This window comes from Emys orbicularis, chromosome 2 (genome assembly GCF_028017835.1).
Source record: "Emys orbicularis isolate rEmyOrb1 chromosome 2, rEmyOrb1.hap1, whole genome shotgun sequence".
In the NCBI taxonomy this organism is placed as follows: domain Eukaryota; kingdom Metazoa; phylum Chordata; order Testudines; family Emydidae; genus Emys; species Emys orbicularis.
In genome coordinates, this window is record NC_088684.1 from 12,572,273 (window position 1) to 12,591,244 (window position 18,972).

General features: G+C 42.4%; 1 protein-coding gene across 1 annotated transcript in view; it reads left to right on the top strand.

Annotated features, from left to right (window-relative positions):
* The window catches only part of FAM135B (family with sequence similarity 135 member B), a 242,186-nt gene that overhangs the window by 134,979 nt on the left and 88,235 nt on the right, over positions 1-18,972 (top strand). The window contains exon 6 of the mRNA XM_065398959.1: positions 4,725-4,851. Coding sequence (XP_065255031.1) covers positions 4,725-4,851 — 127 coding nt within the window. The remainder of the gene's footprint in view (positions 1-4,724; positions 4,852-18,972) is intronic.

Consider the following 18,972-nt stretch of genomic DNA (forward strand, 5'->3'; position numbering starts at 1 on the left):
TTTGCAAGCAGCATTGAAAAAAAAAGGGGGGCAGTAGCTTCCTGTTTGTCTCTGTTCACCCCTGGTGCTGCTTTTTTAACAAACAAACTATTTGGGGGGCTTTACCCTGGTACCTGTCCTCAAGCACCATCCGCGTTGCTAGAGAAAAGGGGGCTTTTCTCAAGTTCCAGCCTGGGATCCCAAGGATGTTTTCACAAAAGCAGCAGCACAAGACCTCTCGCCCATGTCTCGTGGCCTTACTCAGCCTGGCTGGAGCAGCAAACCGACTCTTGCTATAGCCAGTGGTTGTGATTATATTGTGGCTTGCAGGGAAGTGTATTGAGGGGTGGGTTTTTTAATAACAAAAAATTAACCTTGCACCAGAAACAATGTCTGCACTATCAGTGCTACCCTGGTGCTTTGCATTCCTGGCAGCTGAAACCTTGTTCGTCGGCGCATCCTCCACACCGGGACAGAGACGTTCCCAGATTAGAAGGCGGAAAAAGAAGACTCGGGAGGACATGATCAATGAGTTAATGCCTCCGAGAGTGATAAGAGCATGGAAGATTGCACTGTCTGAGGACATGACAGGAGAGCATGCAGGGAACAAGAGTGTGCCACGCAGGAAGAGATTCTGTGAATTATGAAGGAGCAATCAGACATGTTGAGGCATCTGGTTGAGGTTCAAGAAAGGCAGCTGGATGCAGTCCCTCTGCAGCCTATGCTGAACCTGCTGCCATCATCGCCCAGTTCTACATCCTCCTCCTCTAAACATATTATGAGGCGGGGGGTGGGAGTGGAGTTTGCTATCTCTTGCACTTAACACAAGGGGAGGGTACAAGGACCAGAAGGTGCCCATTCCCACACCTTCTATTGTTATTGCAGTGCATCTGTAAGCATCTGTTTCTCCCTCCACAGTGTTATCAGTCCTTTTGCCGCAGGTTATCTTACCTTTTTTGCTGTCTGTGCGTGTATAATAAAACTTAACAGATTGAGGAGACAAGGCTCTTTATTCATTCATTCACACAGTGATTAGTGGAGGTGGAGTTTACAGGGGAGAAAATGCAATGGAGGGGACAGTTTGGCAAGGAACAACACAGATAAGTGTCACATTACTCTGGCACATTTCTGAAACTGGTTTTCAAAGCCTCATGGGGATGCTGAGCCACTCTATGTGCTCTTCTTATTGCCCTCGTGTCTGGCTGCTCAACATTGGCTGCCAGGTGATCTTCCTCAACCCCCCATCCCAGCAGAAACTTTTCTCCCTTTGTTTCTAGATATTATGGAGCACACAGCAGGCAGCAATAGCAATGGGGATGTTGCTTTCACTGAGGTCTAACCTACTAAGCAAACAACGCCAGCAACCTTTTAAACGTCCAGAGGCACATTTCACGACCATTCTGCACTTGCTTAGCCTATGGTTGAACCAAGCCTTACTGCTGTCCATGCTGCTGGTATACAGCTTCATGAGCCATGGGAGCAAAGGGTAGGCTGGGTCTCCCAGGATCACGATTGGCATTTCAACATCACCAATGGTTATTTTGCAGTCTGGAAAGGAAGTCCCTGCTTGCAGCTTCTGAACAGACAAAATTGATGTCAGTGAAATGGCCCCTGAGATCCACCAGTGCTTGCAACACCATTGAGAAGTACCCCTTTCAGTTTATGTACTCTTTAGCAAGGTGGTCTGGTGCCAAGATAGGGATATGTGTTCCACCTATAGCCCCACTGCAGTTAGGAAACCCCATCGCGGCAAAACCATCCACTATATACTGCACATTGCTCAGAGTCAGTACCCTTCTTAGCAGATGTCTGTTATTGGCCCTGAACACTTGGATCACAACAGATCCCACGGTAGATGTACCCACTCCAAATGATGCCCCACTGACCGGTAGCAGTCTTGCGTTGCAAGCTTCCATAGAGCTATTGCCACTTGCTCCTCCACTGTCAGAGCAGCTCTCATTTTAGTATGGCTGTGCTTCAGGGCTGGGGAAAGCTCTTCACACAGTTCCTGGAAAGTGGCCTTAGCATTCAAAAGTTCTGCAGCCACTGCTCATCATCCCATAGCTGCATAATGATGCAGTCCCACCAGTCAGTGCTTGTTTCCCGGGTCCAGAAATGGCGCACAACTGTGTCAAGGTGATGTATGACTGTCACCAGCAACTGCGAATTGCTCCACTCTGTCTTCCAGCAGGGCTGATTGCGTGGCATTACATTGTTCCGCATGGCGGCTCCCATATCGGCTATGTAAATATTGCAGGATAAGGCACGAGGTGTTTGTAATGCTCACAAGAACAGTATACAGCTGAGCAGGGTCCATGCTTATCAAGCTATGGCGTCCGTGCAGCTAACCCAGGCTTATGAAAAAGGCTTGGTTTGTTTGCCATTGATTTCAGGGAGGGAGAGAGGGATGTAAGAGCATCATGGGAGGCTAACGCCAACATTTTGGTCCCATAAGGCATTACAACCCCAACCCAAAATTCCACTCGGCTACATGCACTCTGGGATAGCTACCCACAATGCAGTGCTCCGTGCGGCGATGCAAGCCCTGCTCGTGAAGATGCACTCCGCTGACACAATGAGTATAGTGTGGTCACACAAGATTGACTTGCTTGAATCGAAGGCTCGACGTCGACTTACATAAAGTCGACTTAACTTTGCAGTGTAGACATAGCCTTAAAGATGCAGTACAAAACCTCACAGCCCAGGAGAAGGCGAGGCGAAGCTGGCTGTACACTGATACTGTGCACTCCTGGTTCTGAGCAGCTCTGGATTCCAAAATGGTCCATGGGGTAATTTAGGATTTCAGCTGCCCATGGCAAACTTTCTGAGTGGGAGCACCACCCACCATCACTGTATCAGATAACACTGTAGCCCCAACCTCTTCAGCGCCACCCCGAGCACTATCCATACAGTAGGACTAATGGGGCAACCAGTGGCTGTGCTGGGGGTATATTCCCTCCAACAGTTCTGAGACTTTTTATAGCATGAAGTCACCCCTCAGATGTTCATATTCCCGTGAAAAAAAATACAGTGTGCCCAGCGACCAGGACACAGCAGTCGAGGCTAGTGGTTAGAGCAAGCATCAAGCCTCATTGTGAGAGCAGGAGCCAGATCAGAAGTCATGATCAGTGCCAAGGGTCAGAACCAGGTTATCTGGAGTGAGATAAGGCAAGGGCAAGACAGAGGCAGGGCAGGAGCACGACTGGGAGCAAGTGTAGGAGTTATTTCAGCCATGAGCGAATGCTTTGCGCAGCTGCTGAACTGCTGGTGCTGCTGCTGGGCTTAAGAGACAGTCTGCTGACTCTTCCAGCCAATCCACAGGGTAGCCAAGTAGACAGCCTGCTACAGGCCAGCTGCACTCATTAAGGTGCCCCGGGATCTGGCTCGGCTGCAGGCCCTGATTCCTGACACAGTGAAATTAACAAAATCACTGGGAAGGAGGTGAACAATAAATATGGACTAGGCTTCTTGTCGTACAAGGAAGAACTAAAAACCAGGCAGGATGAGTGGATAACTCAGGGGCTTTCCAATTGGCTGTGGAGCCCCTCACATTACAACATTACAGCTTTCAACTCCAGGCCATGATGGCAGTAGGGGAAGATGTTGCCTTTTGATGGCACAAGTAAAGGTTTTCAGGATTAGGCCCAAAGTTACTCTTCAAAGTTCATAAGTTACTTCCCTGGCTTGATTGTTGCAGTGGGGTTCTAGCTGCTCTCCTTGCTTCACTTGAAACGTCCTACGGGTGTCCCCGGTAGGGCTGTGGAAGAACAAAAGAAGAGATTGCCCTCCTGAAAATCCATTATAGGTTCTATGTTGAGCCCAGTGAATGCTCAGAAAGGACTTTGGAACTGCTGCATGAAATACTCAGATGTGATTAATAAAACTCGGAGTTTATGTACCTCACTATCTACTGAGATGCTGGGCCTTGATTTAAGCAGCTTCCCAATAAAATAGGGCATAACACTATTGGAACTGCAGTCTGTTCAAAGATGTGTGGCTTAACTGATCTAATGGGGTTCTGGTTTGGTTTGGGTTTTTTTCTTTGTGACTCAGTTGTTTCCAATCCATCGTTATCTACCCGTTGGGTTTTTTTTAAAGCTAATTCCAGGTGTTGATGTTAATATTTAAGACCCTGCATTTTGGATCATCATGTTGTACATGGTTGACCTGATTTCTCTTTCTAAACCTATCCACAACCTGCCATCTCTTTCTGAGCTACCACTCAGGATTTGAAAGAATGGGAGCATAAAGTTAGGCTCCTACATCTGTTAAAACATCTGAGAAAGTGGCCTGAGTTTTAAAAGTGCTGAGCACTCAACAAGTCGTATTGACATTAACAGGAGCCATTGGGTGCCTAGAGCTTGAAGAACAGGCCATTCTCTTAGCTGCCCTAACACAGCTTTTGGAACTTAACTCTAGACTCCCATTTTTTTAAACTCTAGGCCCTAGTAACTTCATTTTCACCCTTTGAGATACCAAATATTGGATATTTTCCATGTCCCATGGAATTCTTCCCCTTTGTGAGATGTGTGGTGTTGACTTGTTATATCAGTTTAAAACAAAGCCTAAGACTTTTTAATTTGGCTTAATACCCTTCTTATTTCATGCTATTATACGATGTGCTTGTGAAAAATACTTTCTTAAATCTGCAATAAATTCTGCCTGGAGGGTAGCGGGAACAGAAACTGATTCTTCAGTAACTCTGACTTTTAGTAAGTGACTTTTCCTGTTGTTTCTCCTTTTAGCTTTGCTCGTCCAGGAAAAGGGTCGTGGCTGGGTAAAGGCAGCCTGGAGACAGGACCAGACCAGTCCAGTATGTCATTGGAGAATCTAGTGTTCGGAGCTGGCTACTGCAAACCGACTTCATCTGAGGTAAGGGCGGGCAGGCAACAATGGAACGGTTACATTTTGACTTGCCATCTATGCACTCAACTGTGACTTGGATTATCTATGCAGGTACAGGGGAATGTGAAGGAGTAAGAACCCTTCTAACAGCCCTATATGGGATGCCCAGACTTTGGGTCCGAGTGTGCAGTCCCCACCCTGGAGCAAAAGGGCAGTGGGTGTTAGAGAATGAACAGAGTCTTTCCTTCTCACCCTCTGCTCGTTTTCCAGCGTAGCTGAGCCACTGAGGAGGGTATTGTGAATTGCTGTTGGTAAAAGACAAGAAACAATTTACAATTCCGTCTTGGAGGATGGAGGAAACCGGGGAGTAATTATGCCTCAGAGCATTGTCCGAGTCACCATGCCTCCTGTACAGCGTAGGCACATCCCCTTGCTCCAAGCAGCACCTAGAGTAACAGTGTATGACAAGGCTTGTTGCTTTATTAGTGACCTATCAAAAGCATCGGAATAGCAGGATTGTTACGTTCTAGACAGTGGTTTTCAATCTGTGGTTGGGTCCGTGGACTGTGTTTCAGGGGTCTGTGTGGTCTGCAGATCCCTGAGGGTTTGTAGACTATGTCTAAGATTTCCAGATGGTCCAGACCTCCATACAGATAATTTGACTACTAATTAGTCCATCTGTTAACTATTTAAATTTGCATGATGAGGAGTTACCAACGGCTGTAATGTAAAGTTCAATGGTCTCATTTGGCAGTTGGTTTCTTGTAAAGAAAACGTACTTTTCCCAAGTGGTATTCTATGGATCAAAGTACGCCTGAAATTTCAAAATTACTTTATATATGAGTGGGTAGTATCCTTTATATAGAGCTGTAAAAAAATAGGGAGGTATTTTCAATGGAACATTTTGGCCTCTTGTCAAAATACCAAAACCAAAATATTTTTGTCTAAAACTGAAATATTTCAATTCAAAATGGTTCCAGCATGCCTCATGGCAGTTGTAGTTTTGGTGCCTTATGCTCCCGTTGTCTACTGTGAGCTGGGCTTTCTGGTCAGACTACATCTCCCATGATGCACCATTTTCTCTCTTCATGAGGGGAAGGCTGTGTGTCATAGAAGTCCTTGACTGTGATCCATCATTGGAGATGCAGTCCAGCCAGAGAGCCCATCCTATAGAAGAGAACAGGAACATAAGGCACCCCAAACTACAACTCCCATGAGGCATGGTGGCACCATTTCAAATAAAAAATATTTCAGGTTTTTGGGGGGAGGTGGGGAAATGTTTTTCAGGTGTTTGGTTTTTTGATGAAATATTGTTTGTTTTTTGGTGTGAAAAGCAGATATTTTTCATGAACAATTTCATTTTCATCGCAAAGTCCAATTTTCCATCAAAAAAAAGTTTCAAAAACAGAAATTTCATGTTCCCAGTGGAATGTACTGTAAGTCTCCAGTGCCGCCGCACCTGCCATATAAATCAGCAAGGAGTGTTTCACCCTTTCTGATTTCTCTTCAAGAAAGCTGGCTCCAAGGCAAATCTGGAAGTTCTGCAGCTGGTGAGCTGGTGTTACAGGTCCCCCTCTATGCCCAATCCGGGAAGTATCAGAGTCTGTTATAGCCCCAGCTAGAGGCCCCTGGCTCTTTAGCTTACACTGTAGCAGCTCATGCTTTTAACTCTGGAATCCCTGGTGTGTCAGTCAAGATGGTGGCAGCTTGTGGTGTTTAAGTGCTCTTGTGATTATTAGAACTGGGAGCACTGGCTGTTGGGAGTCTGAAAGGACAGGAAACAGGAAGGAGGGGGTAGGAGTTGGGGAGGCGGAGTGAGAGTTACAAAGGGTGCAGCTGCAACTTGGTAAAAAGGTTTCCACTGTAAAAATAAAGTCCTGTTGAAGTTTGTTAGTACCTTGCCTGGTTAATACAACACAGCTGCACCACCTCCTTCAGTTCCTTGCTAGGTCCCCTACCAGACTGAGGTATTCTGACACCACCCCAGCAGAGGCAGGATGGGACAGTGTGTACCCCTGCACACAGAGTCTGGAGGTAATGTTGGGGGTCAGATTTCAGAGTCAATGCCCCATGGAGATAAGTGGGGCAGTGACACCCTTTGAGTTTCATCTCGAGCCGTCTGCAGAGTCAGATGCTGCTGAAGTTATGCTCCAGCTTCATTTGATCCATTTTGTGCTGAAAATTCTGTTTTCTTCTGCCATTATGCACCTGTTAAACTTGGTGTTTCCTGCTTCTTCTTTTCATTTCTAGCCAGTCAGCAAACATCTTTCCTGCTACTTTTCATCCTTTCTTTTTCTGAGCATTTCTTCTTTGCTGGCTGTGGCCTCTGGTACCTGCTGACCTAGAAAGAAAATATATCACAAAGAAAGAAAGCAGGCATTAGCTTTGCAAAAGAAGGACTAAAGCCCAGCTGTTTCCTTTTAAAGGGCAGATATTTTGCATGTTTTCCCTTTCTCCCTTTGAAACTAGTTAAGGCTTGAGGGCTCTTATATTCCCTGCTGCATAAAGAAAACTTAATCCTACCAAAGAGGAAACTGAGACCTGAGACCTCCAGAGACCTGAAGTGCCTGCAGGATCTTTCTGCTAGATTTCATAACATTTTTCCTTTTTGCAATGTTTCAGAGTAGCAGCCGTGTTAGTCTGTATCCGCAAAAAGAACAGGAGTACTTGTGGCACCTTAGAGACTAACAAATTTATTTGAGCATAAGCAATAGATCCTGTAGTGTATTATAAAAAAAATGGCTGTTTACAAGCTCGGGACATGATTTTGATCTTGGCTATGCTGGTGCAATTCTGGAGTATATCCGTTGGCTTCTGTGGAATCTATCTGGAATTACACCTTGTAATTGCGATCAGAAGCTGACTCATTTGTGGAAAGGAGTTTCATGGGTGTAATTTAAAGCAGAGTTTTAGCCCTGAATGTTAATTTTAGATTGGAATTGTTCTGTATTTTTGGGCCCCTAGCTCTCTTCTTAATGTCAGTCCAACACTTCAGATACATTTTTAATATGAAAAGGGAGGCATTTAAAATACGTCCACAATGGTTGGTGTTAAAAGAACAGACACCTTTTGATGTTGCTAATTTGAATCTTAATTAGCAATGACAGGGAATCTAAAAAATGTCCATTCCATTTGTGCTTCTGCAACTGTAAGAGAGAATACACCATTCTAATATTCTGCTTTTTTGGGTATTGAAAAGTACGTTTAATCATCAGAGTATGGAGACTGTTTGGGATGATTGCTGTTCATTGTCTGCCATTTACAGTAAAACAAAGACTGTTAGTTAATATGTACACAGAACTATAAATGGTTTCCTACAAGTATTATGATCCAACTAATCTAACAGCCATGCAATAGGGGCAATATTTTTTAGTGGTTACTTCAATGTCTTTCATTAGTTGTTTCTTTTAGACATGGTGTGGGCAGAGGGAAGCAGTGTTATGATCTGGATTAGGTTCAGAGTTTGAGATTGAGGCCAGTAGGGGGACTAAGGTTCAAAGATGATGGCAAAAAAAAATCTTGAAAACTTGTCCCATTTTTCCAGATGGTGGAAATATCTTGACATTAGCTATTCCTATGAGATTTCAAATATGTGAAAATCAGAACCAGAAAAGAGGCCACTTCTGGTTTTGATTCTTAACCAAATCCTTAGGGATTTGTTCAGATTTGTGGATTGATAATTGACCCCTCCCTCCTACCCTGAGTATGGATGTCCATCGAGTCTGACAATGATATCACAGCATCTTGTATGTTCTCTTCTGGCTACACAGTAGGATCTGCGAAGAGCAAGATCACAAACAGGAATGTATAGGCTTCCACTGAAGACTTGACATGATGCTTGGCCCTGTTTTCACAGTGTTTACAACCTTTATAGTTGCTCTCTATTCAGGTCTGTCCTTGACTGTGTCTTTGAAATTATCAATATTTATGTCACATGATTAGAAATTCTGCTTAAGAGAGTCTTTGATGTATTTCTGTTGACTGTTCATTTTCCAGTTTCAGTTCACCATAGAGGACTTTTTTGGGGGAGTCTGTCATCATCCATTCTGATAACATGAGCTGTCCATCTAAGCTGAGCTTTGATAATCAGTGCTTCCATGCTGGTTGCTTTTGCTCTTTCAGTGATGTTTATGTTTGACACTTTGTCTTACTGGTGGACCTTCAGAATAGAGTGACGATAGCTTGTGAATTTTTTCAAGTTGCTTGATGTGTCTGCGATAAACTGTCCATGTTTGCCTGTATAAAAGGGATGCTATCACCACTGTATTGTATAGCATCAGTTTTGTTGACAGTTTGATGATATGCTGGTTGAGTATCCTATGGTGACTTCTTCCAAAAGGCTGGTTTGCTTTTCATATTCTGTTTGATAGTACTTGATCCAGGGAACCATCCCTTGAGATAGTACTGCCAAGATATGTAAAGAGATGAATGTTCTTTAGTTTTGTACCATCAATGCTGATGTTTGGCTCAGTGATAGTACTTGATGGAGCTGTTTGGAAGATGGCTTCAGTTTTTTCCAGGCGGATGGTGAGTCCAAACTGTTTAGTTGCCTCTGAGAACCTGTCAAGAATAATCTGTAGGTCACTTTCACTAAGACTACTAAATGGAGAAAAATCAACCACAGAAAGGGTTTCACATATGAGTTCCTGAAGGACTTTTGTCTTTGCAGTAAACCTTTGGAGATTGAAATGTTTTCCATCAGTTCTGTACTTTATGTAGATGCCCGTTTGAAGATTGCCAGATCCGTAATTCAGAATGGCTGCAAGAAGAGATCAAAGAGGACTGGTGCCAGCACGCTGCCTTGTTTCACCCCATTAGACATGAGAGATGTTTTAGGGAGGTCATCATCTGAGAATACTTTTCAAGTCATGGCTTTGTGGAATTGATTGTCATTCTACCAAATTTGGGCGGAAGGTTGTATGGGGTGCAAAAGGAGAAATAGTACCTCTCGCCCTGAAATTTGAAAGGGCTTGCACACAAAGCGCCGCTTTGTCCATGTCTGTGTTTTGTTGTTGTTGTTCTTTGTTTTTTAACAGACGCTTCATTGCTTTGTTAAAAGCTAGGTAATGAAGGAGTCAGGACCCCCTAGTTCTGTTCCCAGCTTTCCATCTAACTTGCTGTGTGACCATGGACAAGTCACGCAGGGCCGGATATGCACAAGAGGTCTCTAAGTTTGGTTGCCAACATTTAGATCCCTAATGTAGGCTCATTGCATTGGCAGGGTCAATAGGGAGACCAGAGACATACTCAGCATGAAGACTGAATTACCCTTCCACAGCTACAGACACCTAGATAGCTCTCATCACTCTAGTATCTGAACGTTGGGCTGAAGACCATTGATGAGGTTTGTACTGCAGCAGCCCGTTGTTCTTGCTCAGTGGATAAAAAGTCCCAAGTGCTATCAATTTTGCTCATTTACAAAATGATTTTCAATGTTATGGATACAACGATCCACATTTTGGGGGTTCTGGTTGTGGGGACTGATTAGGTCTTTTACATTAATCAGAAAAAAACTACTCCCTGTTAATGTCTCTGCATCAAGTCAATGGTGCTTGTAACCTGTGGTTAGATAAAACAAGCTCAGGGGCAACTATAAGAGTGGTTGAAAGAGAAATAATAGGTGTTTACTCGTTGATCAATTTTCCACGTGGCTTGGTTGTGAGCTTCATAATAGTTCCACTCTATAACTGGGCACTTCATCAAATGCATTTTTGCATATACTTAAATCTTTACCTATCTTCAAAATTCAGTGTTGGTTCCTCAGGCATCTTAAAGGAGGTGGGTAGGGACAAGTGTTTCTGCTTTCTACCCTTAGATGGAATGAGCTATGGGAGGGAGAAACTTTTTTTAGTCTCAGCCAATGCCAATGGAAATGGCTAATCACTGCCGGTAGTTGTGGTGCACCACGGTACATTTTTTCTTTCTCCAGTGGTACTTTGTTGAAAACTATCCCCACATCCCTAAAGAACACCACAATAATTCCCATAGACTGACAGTAACAGAATTCTTGAACAGAGACCTAATCAGTTCTTAACAGCTTCTGAGCCAACTGCCTTTCCAACAGCAGCACAGATGCCAACACCAGAATGGATGAGATCCATCACCTAGATGCAAACTCTTTGTCACTGGACGGTGTCCCAGACAGTAGCACTGTGGCTGAGAAATGAGAGGAGAGAATCCCTGTTTTTCCTACCACTTGCTCTTGTTTTGTGGAAACAGATCTTCACATGACATCAAGTGCTGCATCCTAGCCAAAAGGCACCGTGCCAATAACAGTTATGCAGAATGTATAGGAATTAGTTCTGTTTTTGTTACTTATAATAATACAGTAGTGCCTTTAGGCACCAAGCAGGGGCTCATTGTTCTAGGTGCTGTACAAGGGAGCTCCAAGTTGCTCACAATCTATGACAAGACCCAACAGGTGAAACAAAATAATGGTCTGAGAGATAACAGTGAAGTTGGGTGCAGCTGCATGCGTTACTAGTCTCTCATTGGTCATAATAGCCCCGGGGATGCCAGCTTAGCCAATAGAAGATAACAGTGATCTGTGGGTCTCATGGCTGACACTGGAGGCATTTAAAGTCAGCAAAGCACTTCAGCACAAGATTAAATGGCATTAAAGTCAGAAGCACCCATTGAAATCAATGGAAGTTAGGTGCCTAAGTACTTTTCAGGATCTGGGCCAATGGCAATTAGGCACCCGCTTTAAGTTAAGGGTGTGTGCTGACATGCTTTGCTGAGCTGGAAACTAAAAGAAAACAAGGTGTTGGTTTTGGGTTTTTGCTGATTAGAGCTGGCCCAATATTGCAAAATAGTATTGGGAAACATTGAAATAAAAACCTTGAAATCAGTTCAGCTGTATTTGCACTCCTTTTCATCCATTTCCCCCAAACTTTTGTCTTGTTATTGTTTTCAGGGTGTTAGAAGTCATGTGAACACTTTTGGGTAGATGTGTTTGCAGAAGAATAAGTTGTATAGCCGTCTTGACATCTCTTTGATTTTCCTCCTCTTAATAAAAGTTCAAGTCATCCAATCAGGGAACAGAAACAAAACCACAATCAGTGCAATGGAGCTGCAGTCGTAATTGGAGCCTCTAGGGATTACTGTAATATAAGTAATCAGTAATAATGATCAAATAATATATAACAAATGGAAGAAAGGGAAAGTTGATAATAATGAATATAAATCAAAAGTTAAGAATTCTCAAAAATGGATAAGGGAAGCAAAGGGACACAAGAGGAAAGTTGTGGTCAGCAGAGTTAAGGACAATAAGGAGGTTTTTTAAAAAAAAATATGAGCAGCAAAAAGAATCCTGAGAATAGTTCATTACTAAATGTAAATGGTGGAATTATCAATAATATTGCAGAAAAGGCAGAAGTGTTCAATAAATACTTCTGCATTTGGGAAAAAACAGATGTTGTAGTCATCATACTGATAACACTCTTTCCATTCCACCAGTATATCAGGAGAATGTAAAACAGCAGCTACGAAAGTTAGACATTTTAAAATCATCAGGTCTAGATTACTTTCATCCAAGAGTTTTAAAAGAGCTGTCCATGGAGCTCGCTGGACCATTAATGTTGATTTTCAATAAAACTTGGCACACTGGAAAAGTTCCAGAAGACTGGAAGAAAGCTAATGTGCTGATTTAAAAAAAAAACAAGTTAAACAGGAAGACTTGGGTAATTATAGGCCTGGGAGTCTGACATAGATTCTGGGAAAGACCATGAAGTGGCTTGATTAATAAAGAACTAAAGGAGGGTAATATAGTTAATGGCACTCAATGTGAATTTAAAGAAAATAGATCCTGACAAAGAAACTTTGACTCTCTTTTTTTCGATGAGATTACAAGTTTGGTTGATGAAGGTAATAGTATCGATGTAGTATACTTAGAGTTCTGTTGTTATGTTTATAAGAAGCACACTGGATCTTTTTCAGGGGAAAAGGCAATGCACCACATTTATTGGAAATACAACAATTAGCATATGCATTCAGTCAAACACACACACACACACACACACACACACACACACACACACACACACACAGTCCCGCCAGTCGATGTTATAGTTACCAGTCCAGAGTCCGGATCAATCTAGTGGCCAGCTAGGTTCATTACAGGTATGTAGGAGCCGGGTTCTGTCGGTCGCGATACAATGCTCCATGGAAGTCTTGGCAAGTTGTACCTAAAGTTTCATGGCAAGGCACCCTTTTTATATAGTGATTTTCCTTCATTGGAACCAATGAGTTTTGCACCGTCATGCTGTAATCAATTGTTGTTTGATGAGTGCTTGCTTTCTTAAATTGTCCTTCTCATTCTTTCATCAAGTCTCTTAGAGAGTTACCCCTTGCTGGTTTTAATCACAGCTATCTTGTTCCGATTGATAGGTGCCTGTCTCATCTTTTAGAGTCGTCAATCTGCCCTCTTCTGACATTTCAATAGGGGCATGTTGTAATCTTCTGGCGCCCTTGCATCTGTCCTCAGTTCCTCCCTAGAACATCTGGTTCGGTGATGGCCTTCACACTTATCTTCTAACACACACATTCCACATTCGCACACAAAACAGGATTGATTTACACAGAACATTTGAACAGGAACATCTAATTATACTGCAAGAGAAAAACAATCATTGCATTCCTTTACTTATTTTAAAATGCTAAACCTACAACAAAGTGGTGACCCTAAAAGGTCTGTTACTGCATTGAAATCAGCTCAGATACAGATTCTGGCTGATGTATCTCCAATGGCCATTCCTTTCTGCTATTCAAAAAGGGTGGCTGGCAGGATATGATCAAATTACACACCAATACATTTAATACATGCTACATTATTATTCTTTATCCTTCATTCTAAATTATATAAAATAAAAATGTAAAATCCACTACTACACTGTAAGGCATTTGATTTAGTACCACACAATATTTTGATTAAAAAACTAGAACGATATAAACATGGCATACGATAAATGGATTAAAACTGGCTAACTGATAGGTCTCAAAATGCAACTGTAAATGGTGAATTATCATCAAACAGGAGTGTTTCTAGAGAGGCCCCCTCGGGATCGTTTCTTAGCCCTACTCTGTTTAACATTTTTGGCAGTGACCTTCAAGAAAACATAAAATCATACTGATAAAGTTTGCAGATGGGCACAAAAATTGGGGGAGTTGTAAATAATGAAGGGGATAAGTCACTGATAAAAAGCAATTGCTTGATAAACTGGGTGCAAGCAACCAATATGTGTTTTAATATGGCTAAAGGTGACTATATCTATGTAGGAATAAAAAATGTGATCCTGGGATACGTAAATGAGAATCTCGAGTAGGAGAAGAAAGGTTATTTTGCCTCTGTATTTGGCACTGGTGTGACCACTGCTGAAAGACTGTGTCCCGTTCTGGTGCTCACAATTCAAGAAGGATGTTGATAAATTGGAGACGGTTCAGAGAAGAGCCACAAGAATGATTAAAGGATTAGAAAACATCCCTTACAGTGATAGACTCAAGGAGCTCAATCGTATTTAGCTTAACAAAGGGAAGGTTTTAGTGGTGTATTGATTACAGTCTATAAGTATGTACGTAGGGAACAAGTATTAAATTATGGGCTTTTCAATCTAGCAGAGACGTGTATAACACAGTCCAATGGCTGGAAGTTGGAGCAAGACAAATTCAGACTGGAAATAAGGTGTACATTTTTAACGGTGAGAGTAATAAATCATTGCAGCAACTTACCAAGAGTCATAGTGGACTTTTCATTACTGGCAGTTTTTAAATCTAGATGGGATGTTTTGCTAAAAGCTTTGCTCTAGGAATTATTTAGGGGAAGTTCTCTGGCCTGTGTTATACCAGAGGTCAGACGAGATGATCACAATGGTCCCTTCTGGCCTTGGGATCTATGAATACTTTTTGTTCTGTCAACATTGTACAAGTAAATTTTTCAAAAGTGCTTAAGTCACTCAGGTGCTTTTGAAAATGGAACTCAGTTTCCTATGTTTCATGGACTTTACCTTGCATCTTAAAAGTACCCTTTTTTCACCAGCCATACCCATGGAAATTTGCTGTCACCCTTTGTCATAATTGCCAGTCTGATTAAAATGGCTAGAAATCAAATCCAGCACCTCACCCTGGGGGTATCTGTGAGTTCTGTGCCTCTAGCAGGCTCACACATTTTGGGAACTCTAATTTCCTGATTTGCAGGGCCAGTGAATTAGCAGCAAATTAGGATTTTCTCAACATGCTGATCTTCCTATAATCATCTTGTAATGACAAACCTTTCAACATGTCAGTGAATAATAATCTGTTTTAAATGAACTGATGAAAGGCAGCTACTTCATATTAAACTCCATAGATCTCCTAAAAACATGGGAATGGGATAAGTGGAAAAACAGTTACAGCAGGCGAAAACAAAGGGCATAAAAGTGTAATACATGGGTAATGGCAGCATAGTTTTAAAAATCCTGCAGGTTAAACCCTCTTAATTAGGAGATGCTTGTAATCTGCCAGGCCAATGGGAGCCCCACATGAGCATCGAACATAAGAACATCCATACTGTGTCAGACCATTGGTCCATCTAGCCCAGTATCCTGTCTTCTGACAGTGGCCAATGCCAGGTGTCCCAGAGGGAATGAACAGAACAAGGCAATTATCAAGTGATCCATCTCCTGTCATCTAGTTCCAGTTTCTGGCAGTTGGGGATACCCAGAGCATGGGGTTGCAACCTGACCATCTTGGCTAATAGCCATTGGTGGACCTATCCTCCATGAGCTTATCTAATTCTTTTCTGAACCCAGTTATACCTTTGCCCTTCACAACATCCACTGGCAGCGAGTTCCAAAAGTTGACCGTGTGTGGATGAAGAAGTACTTCCTTATGTTTGTTTTAAACCTGCTGCCTCTTACTTTCATTGGGTGACCGTCCCGTCCCCCAATCTCCCATTTTGTGTTATGTGAAGGGGTAAATAATACTTTCCTATTCATTTTCTTGACACCACTTGAGGTTTTATAGACCACTATCATATCCACCCTTAGTCATCTCTTTTCTAAGATGAACAGTCCCAGTCTTTTTAATCTCTCCTCAGATGGAAGTTGTTCCATATCCATAATCATTTTTGTTGTCCTTCTATGTACCTTTTCCAATTCTTATATAACTTTTTTTGAGATGGGATGACCAAAATTAGACGCAGTATTCAAGGTGTAGGCATACCGTGGATTTTATCTAATGGCATTATAATATTTTACGTCTTATTATCTATCCCTTTCCTAATGGTTCCTAACATTCGGTTATCTTTTTTTGACTGCTGCTGCACACTGAGCAAATGTTTTCAGAGAACTACCCACAATGACGCCAAGAACTTAGTAGTAACAACTAATTTAGACCCCAAGATTTTGTATGCATTTTTGGGATGCTTTCCAATGTGCATTACTTTCAATTTATCAACCTTGAATTTCATTTGCCATTTTATTGCTGTGTGACCCAGTTTTGTGAGATCCTTTTGTAACACTTTTCATTCAGCTTTGGTTTATCTTGAGTAATTTTGTATCATCTGCAAACTTTGCTAACTCATTGTTCACCCCCTTTTCCTGTTCATTTATTAATATGTTGAATACCACAGGTCCCGGTAGAGATCCTTGGGGAACTTGCTATTTGCTTGTCTCCATTGTGCAGGGGCGGCTCCAGGCACCAGCGCAGCAAGCGCGTGCCTGGGGTGGCAAGCCGCGGGGGCGGCCTGCCGGTCGCTGTGAGGGCGGCAATCAGGCAGCCTTCGGCGGTGTGCCTGTGGGAGGTCTCCAGTCCCGCGGTTTCGGCGGCAATTCGGCAGCGGGTACGCCGAAGCTGCGGGACCGGCAGATCACCCGCAGAAATGTCGCCGAATCCGCATGACCGCGAACCGCCCGCCGGCGCGCTGCCGAAAGCCGCCTGACTGCTGTGCTTGGGGCGGCAAAAAACATAGAGCCGCCCCTACCATTGTGAAAACTTACCATTTATTCCTATCCTTTGTTTCCCATCTTTTAACCAGTTAGTGATCCATGAGAGAACCTTCCTCTTAGCCCATGACAACTTACTTTGCTGAAGAGCATTTGGTGAGGGACCTTGTCAAAGGTTTTCTGAAAATCTAAGTACACTTTACGAATATATCCTTGTCCACATGCTTGTTGACCCCTCAAAGAATTCTAATAGATTGGTGAGGCATGATTTCCCTTTAGAAAAGCCATGTTGACTCTTCCCCAACATATCATGTTCATCGATGTGTCTGATAATTCTTTTCTTTACTATAGTTTCAACTGGTTTGGTTGACGCTGATGTTAGGTTTACTGGCCTGTAATTGGCAGGATTGCCTCTGGAGCCTCTTTTTAAAGATCAGTGTTACATTAGCTATCCTCCAGTCATCTGGAACAGAGACTGATTTAAGTGATAAGTTTACATACCACAGTTAGTAATTCTGCAATTTCATATTTGACTCCATTCAGAGCTCTTAGGAAAATACCATTTGGTCTTGGTGACTTATTACTGCTTAATTTATCAATTTGTTCCAAAACCTCCTCTAATGACGCCTCCATCTGGGCCAGTTCCTCAGATTTGTCTCCTAAATTAATGGCTTAGGTGTGGGAATCTCCCTCACACCCCCTGCAATGAAGACCAATGCAAATAATTCATTTAGCTCCTCTGCAACAGTCTTTTATTCCCTGAGTGCACCTCGATAGTTCAGTGGCCCCACTGATTGTTTGGCAGGCTTCCTGCTTCTGATGCACTTAAAAAATACTGTTAGTTTTTGTGTCTTTTGCTAGTTGCTCTTCAAATTCTTTTTTGGCCTGCCTAATTGTACTTTTACACTTGACTTGCCAGAGTTTATGCTCCTTTCTATTTTCCTCAGTAAGATTTTACTTCCAATTTTTAAAGGATGCCTTATGGTCTATAATAATCTCTTTTACTCTGTTGTTTAGCCATGGTGGCATTTTTCTTTTGGTCCTCTAGCTGTTTTTTTTTTTATTTTTTTTTGTATTTGGGGCATACATTTCGTTAGTCTCGGTTATGGTGTTTTTAAAAAGTTTCCATGCAGCTTGCAGGCACGCCACTCTTCTGACTGTTCCTTTTAGCAAGTTTCCTCATTTTTGAGTAGTTCCTCTTTGTTAAGTTAAATGCTATTGTGGGGGGTTTCTTTGGTATTCCCCCCACCCATAAAGATATTAAATTTAATTACATTATGTTTGCTGTTACCAAGCGGGTCAGCTGTATTCACCTCCTGGATCAGATCCTGTGCTCCACTTAGGACTAAATGAAGCGTTGCCTCTCCCCTTGTAGGTTCCAAGACTAGCCGCTCCAAGAGGCAGTCATCCCATCCTCAGGTGAGATGTTCCCAGTCAATATGAGGATAGTTGAAATCCCCCATTATTACTGAGGCTTCTGTTTTTGTAACCTCTCTAATCTCTTGGAGTATTTCAGAATCATTGTCACCATCCCGGTCAGGTGGTCGGTAGTATGTTCCTACTGCTATATTCGTATTGTTCAAACATGGGATTTCTATCTACAGAGATTCTATGGTACAGTTTGATTAATATTTACACTATATTTGACTCTAATGCTTTCTTACCCATATATTTAGACTCCCCACTCTCAACGTGACCTACTCTGTCATCCCTATATATTTTGTATCCTGATATTACCATATCCTATTGATTTTCATCATTCCACCGAATTTCTGTGATGCCTATTCTATCAATATCTTCATTTAATACCAGACATTTGAGTTCACCCATCTTAGTATTTAGATTTCTTGCATTTGTTTACAAGCACTTATACATTTTGTCAGTATTTAGGTGTCTGCCTGCATGTGATGTAATTAGATGGGATTCTTTTTCATTTGATGGTTCTCATCAGTTCCTACCTGTCAACTTCTGTGATTTTCTTTTTCCTAGTATATAGGGTATCCCATTTAATAAATCCTCCCCTAAGGGATGTCTCTGTCTGAACTGTGTGACCTTATGTACCTGTCGGCTTTCCCCCAGCCCTCAGCTTAAAAACTCCTCTACAACCTTATTAATTTTACATGCCATCCTTTCTCTACAGGCTCCACCTTTCCCAAAAGGTTCCCCAGTTCCTAATAAATCTAAAACTCTCATCCCTACATCATCGTCTCATCCACCCATTGAGATGCTG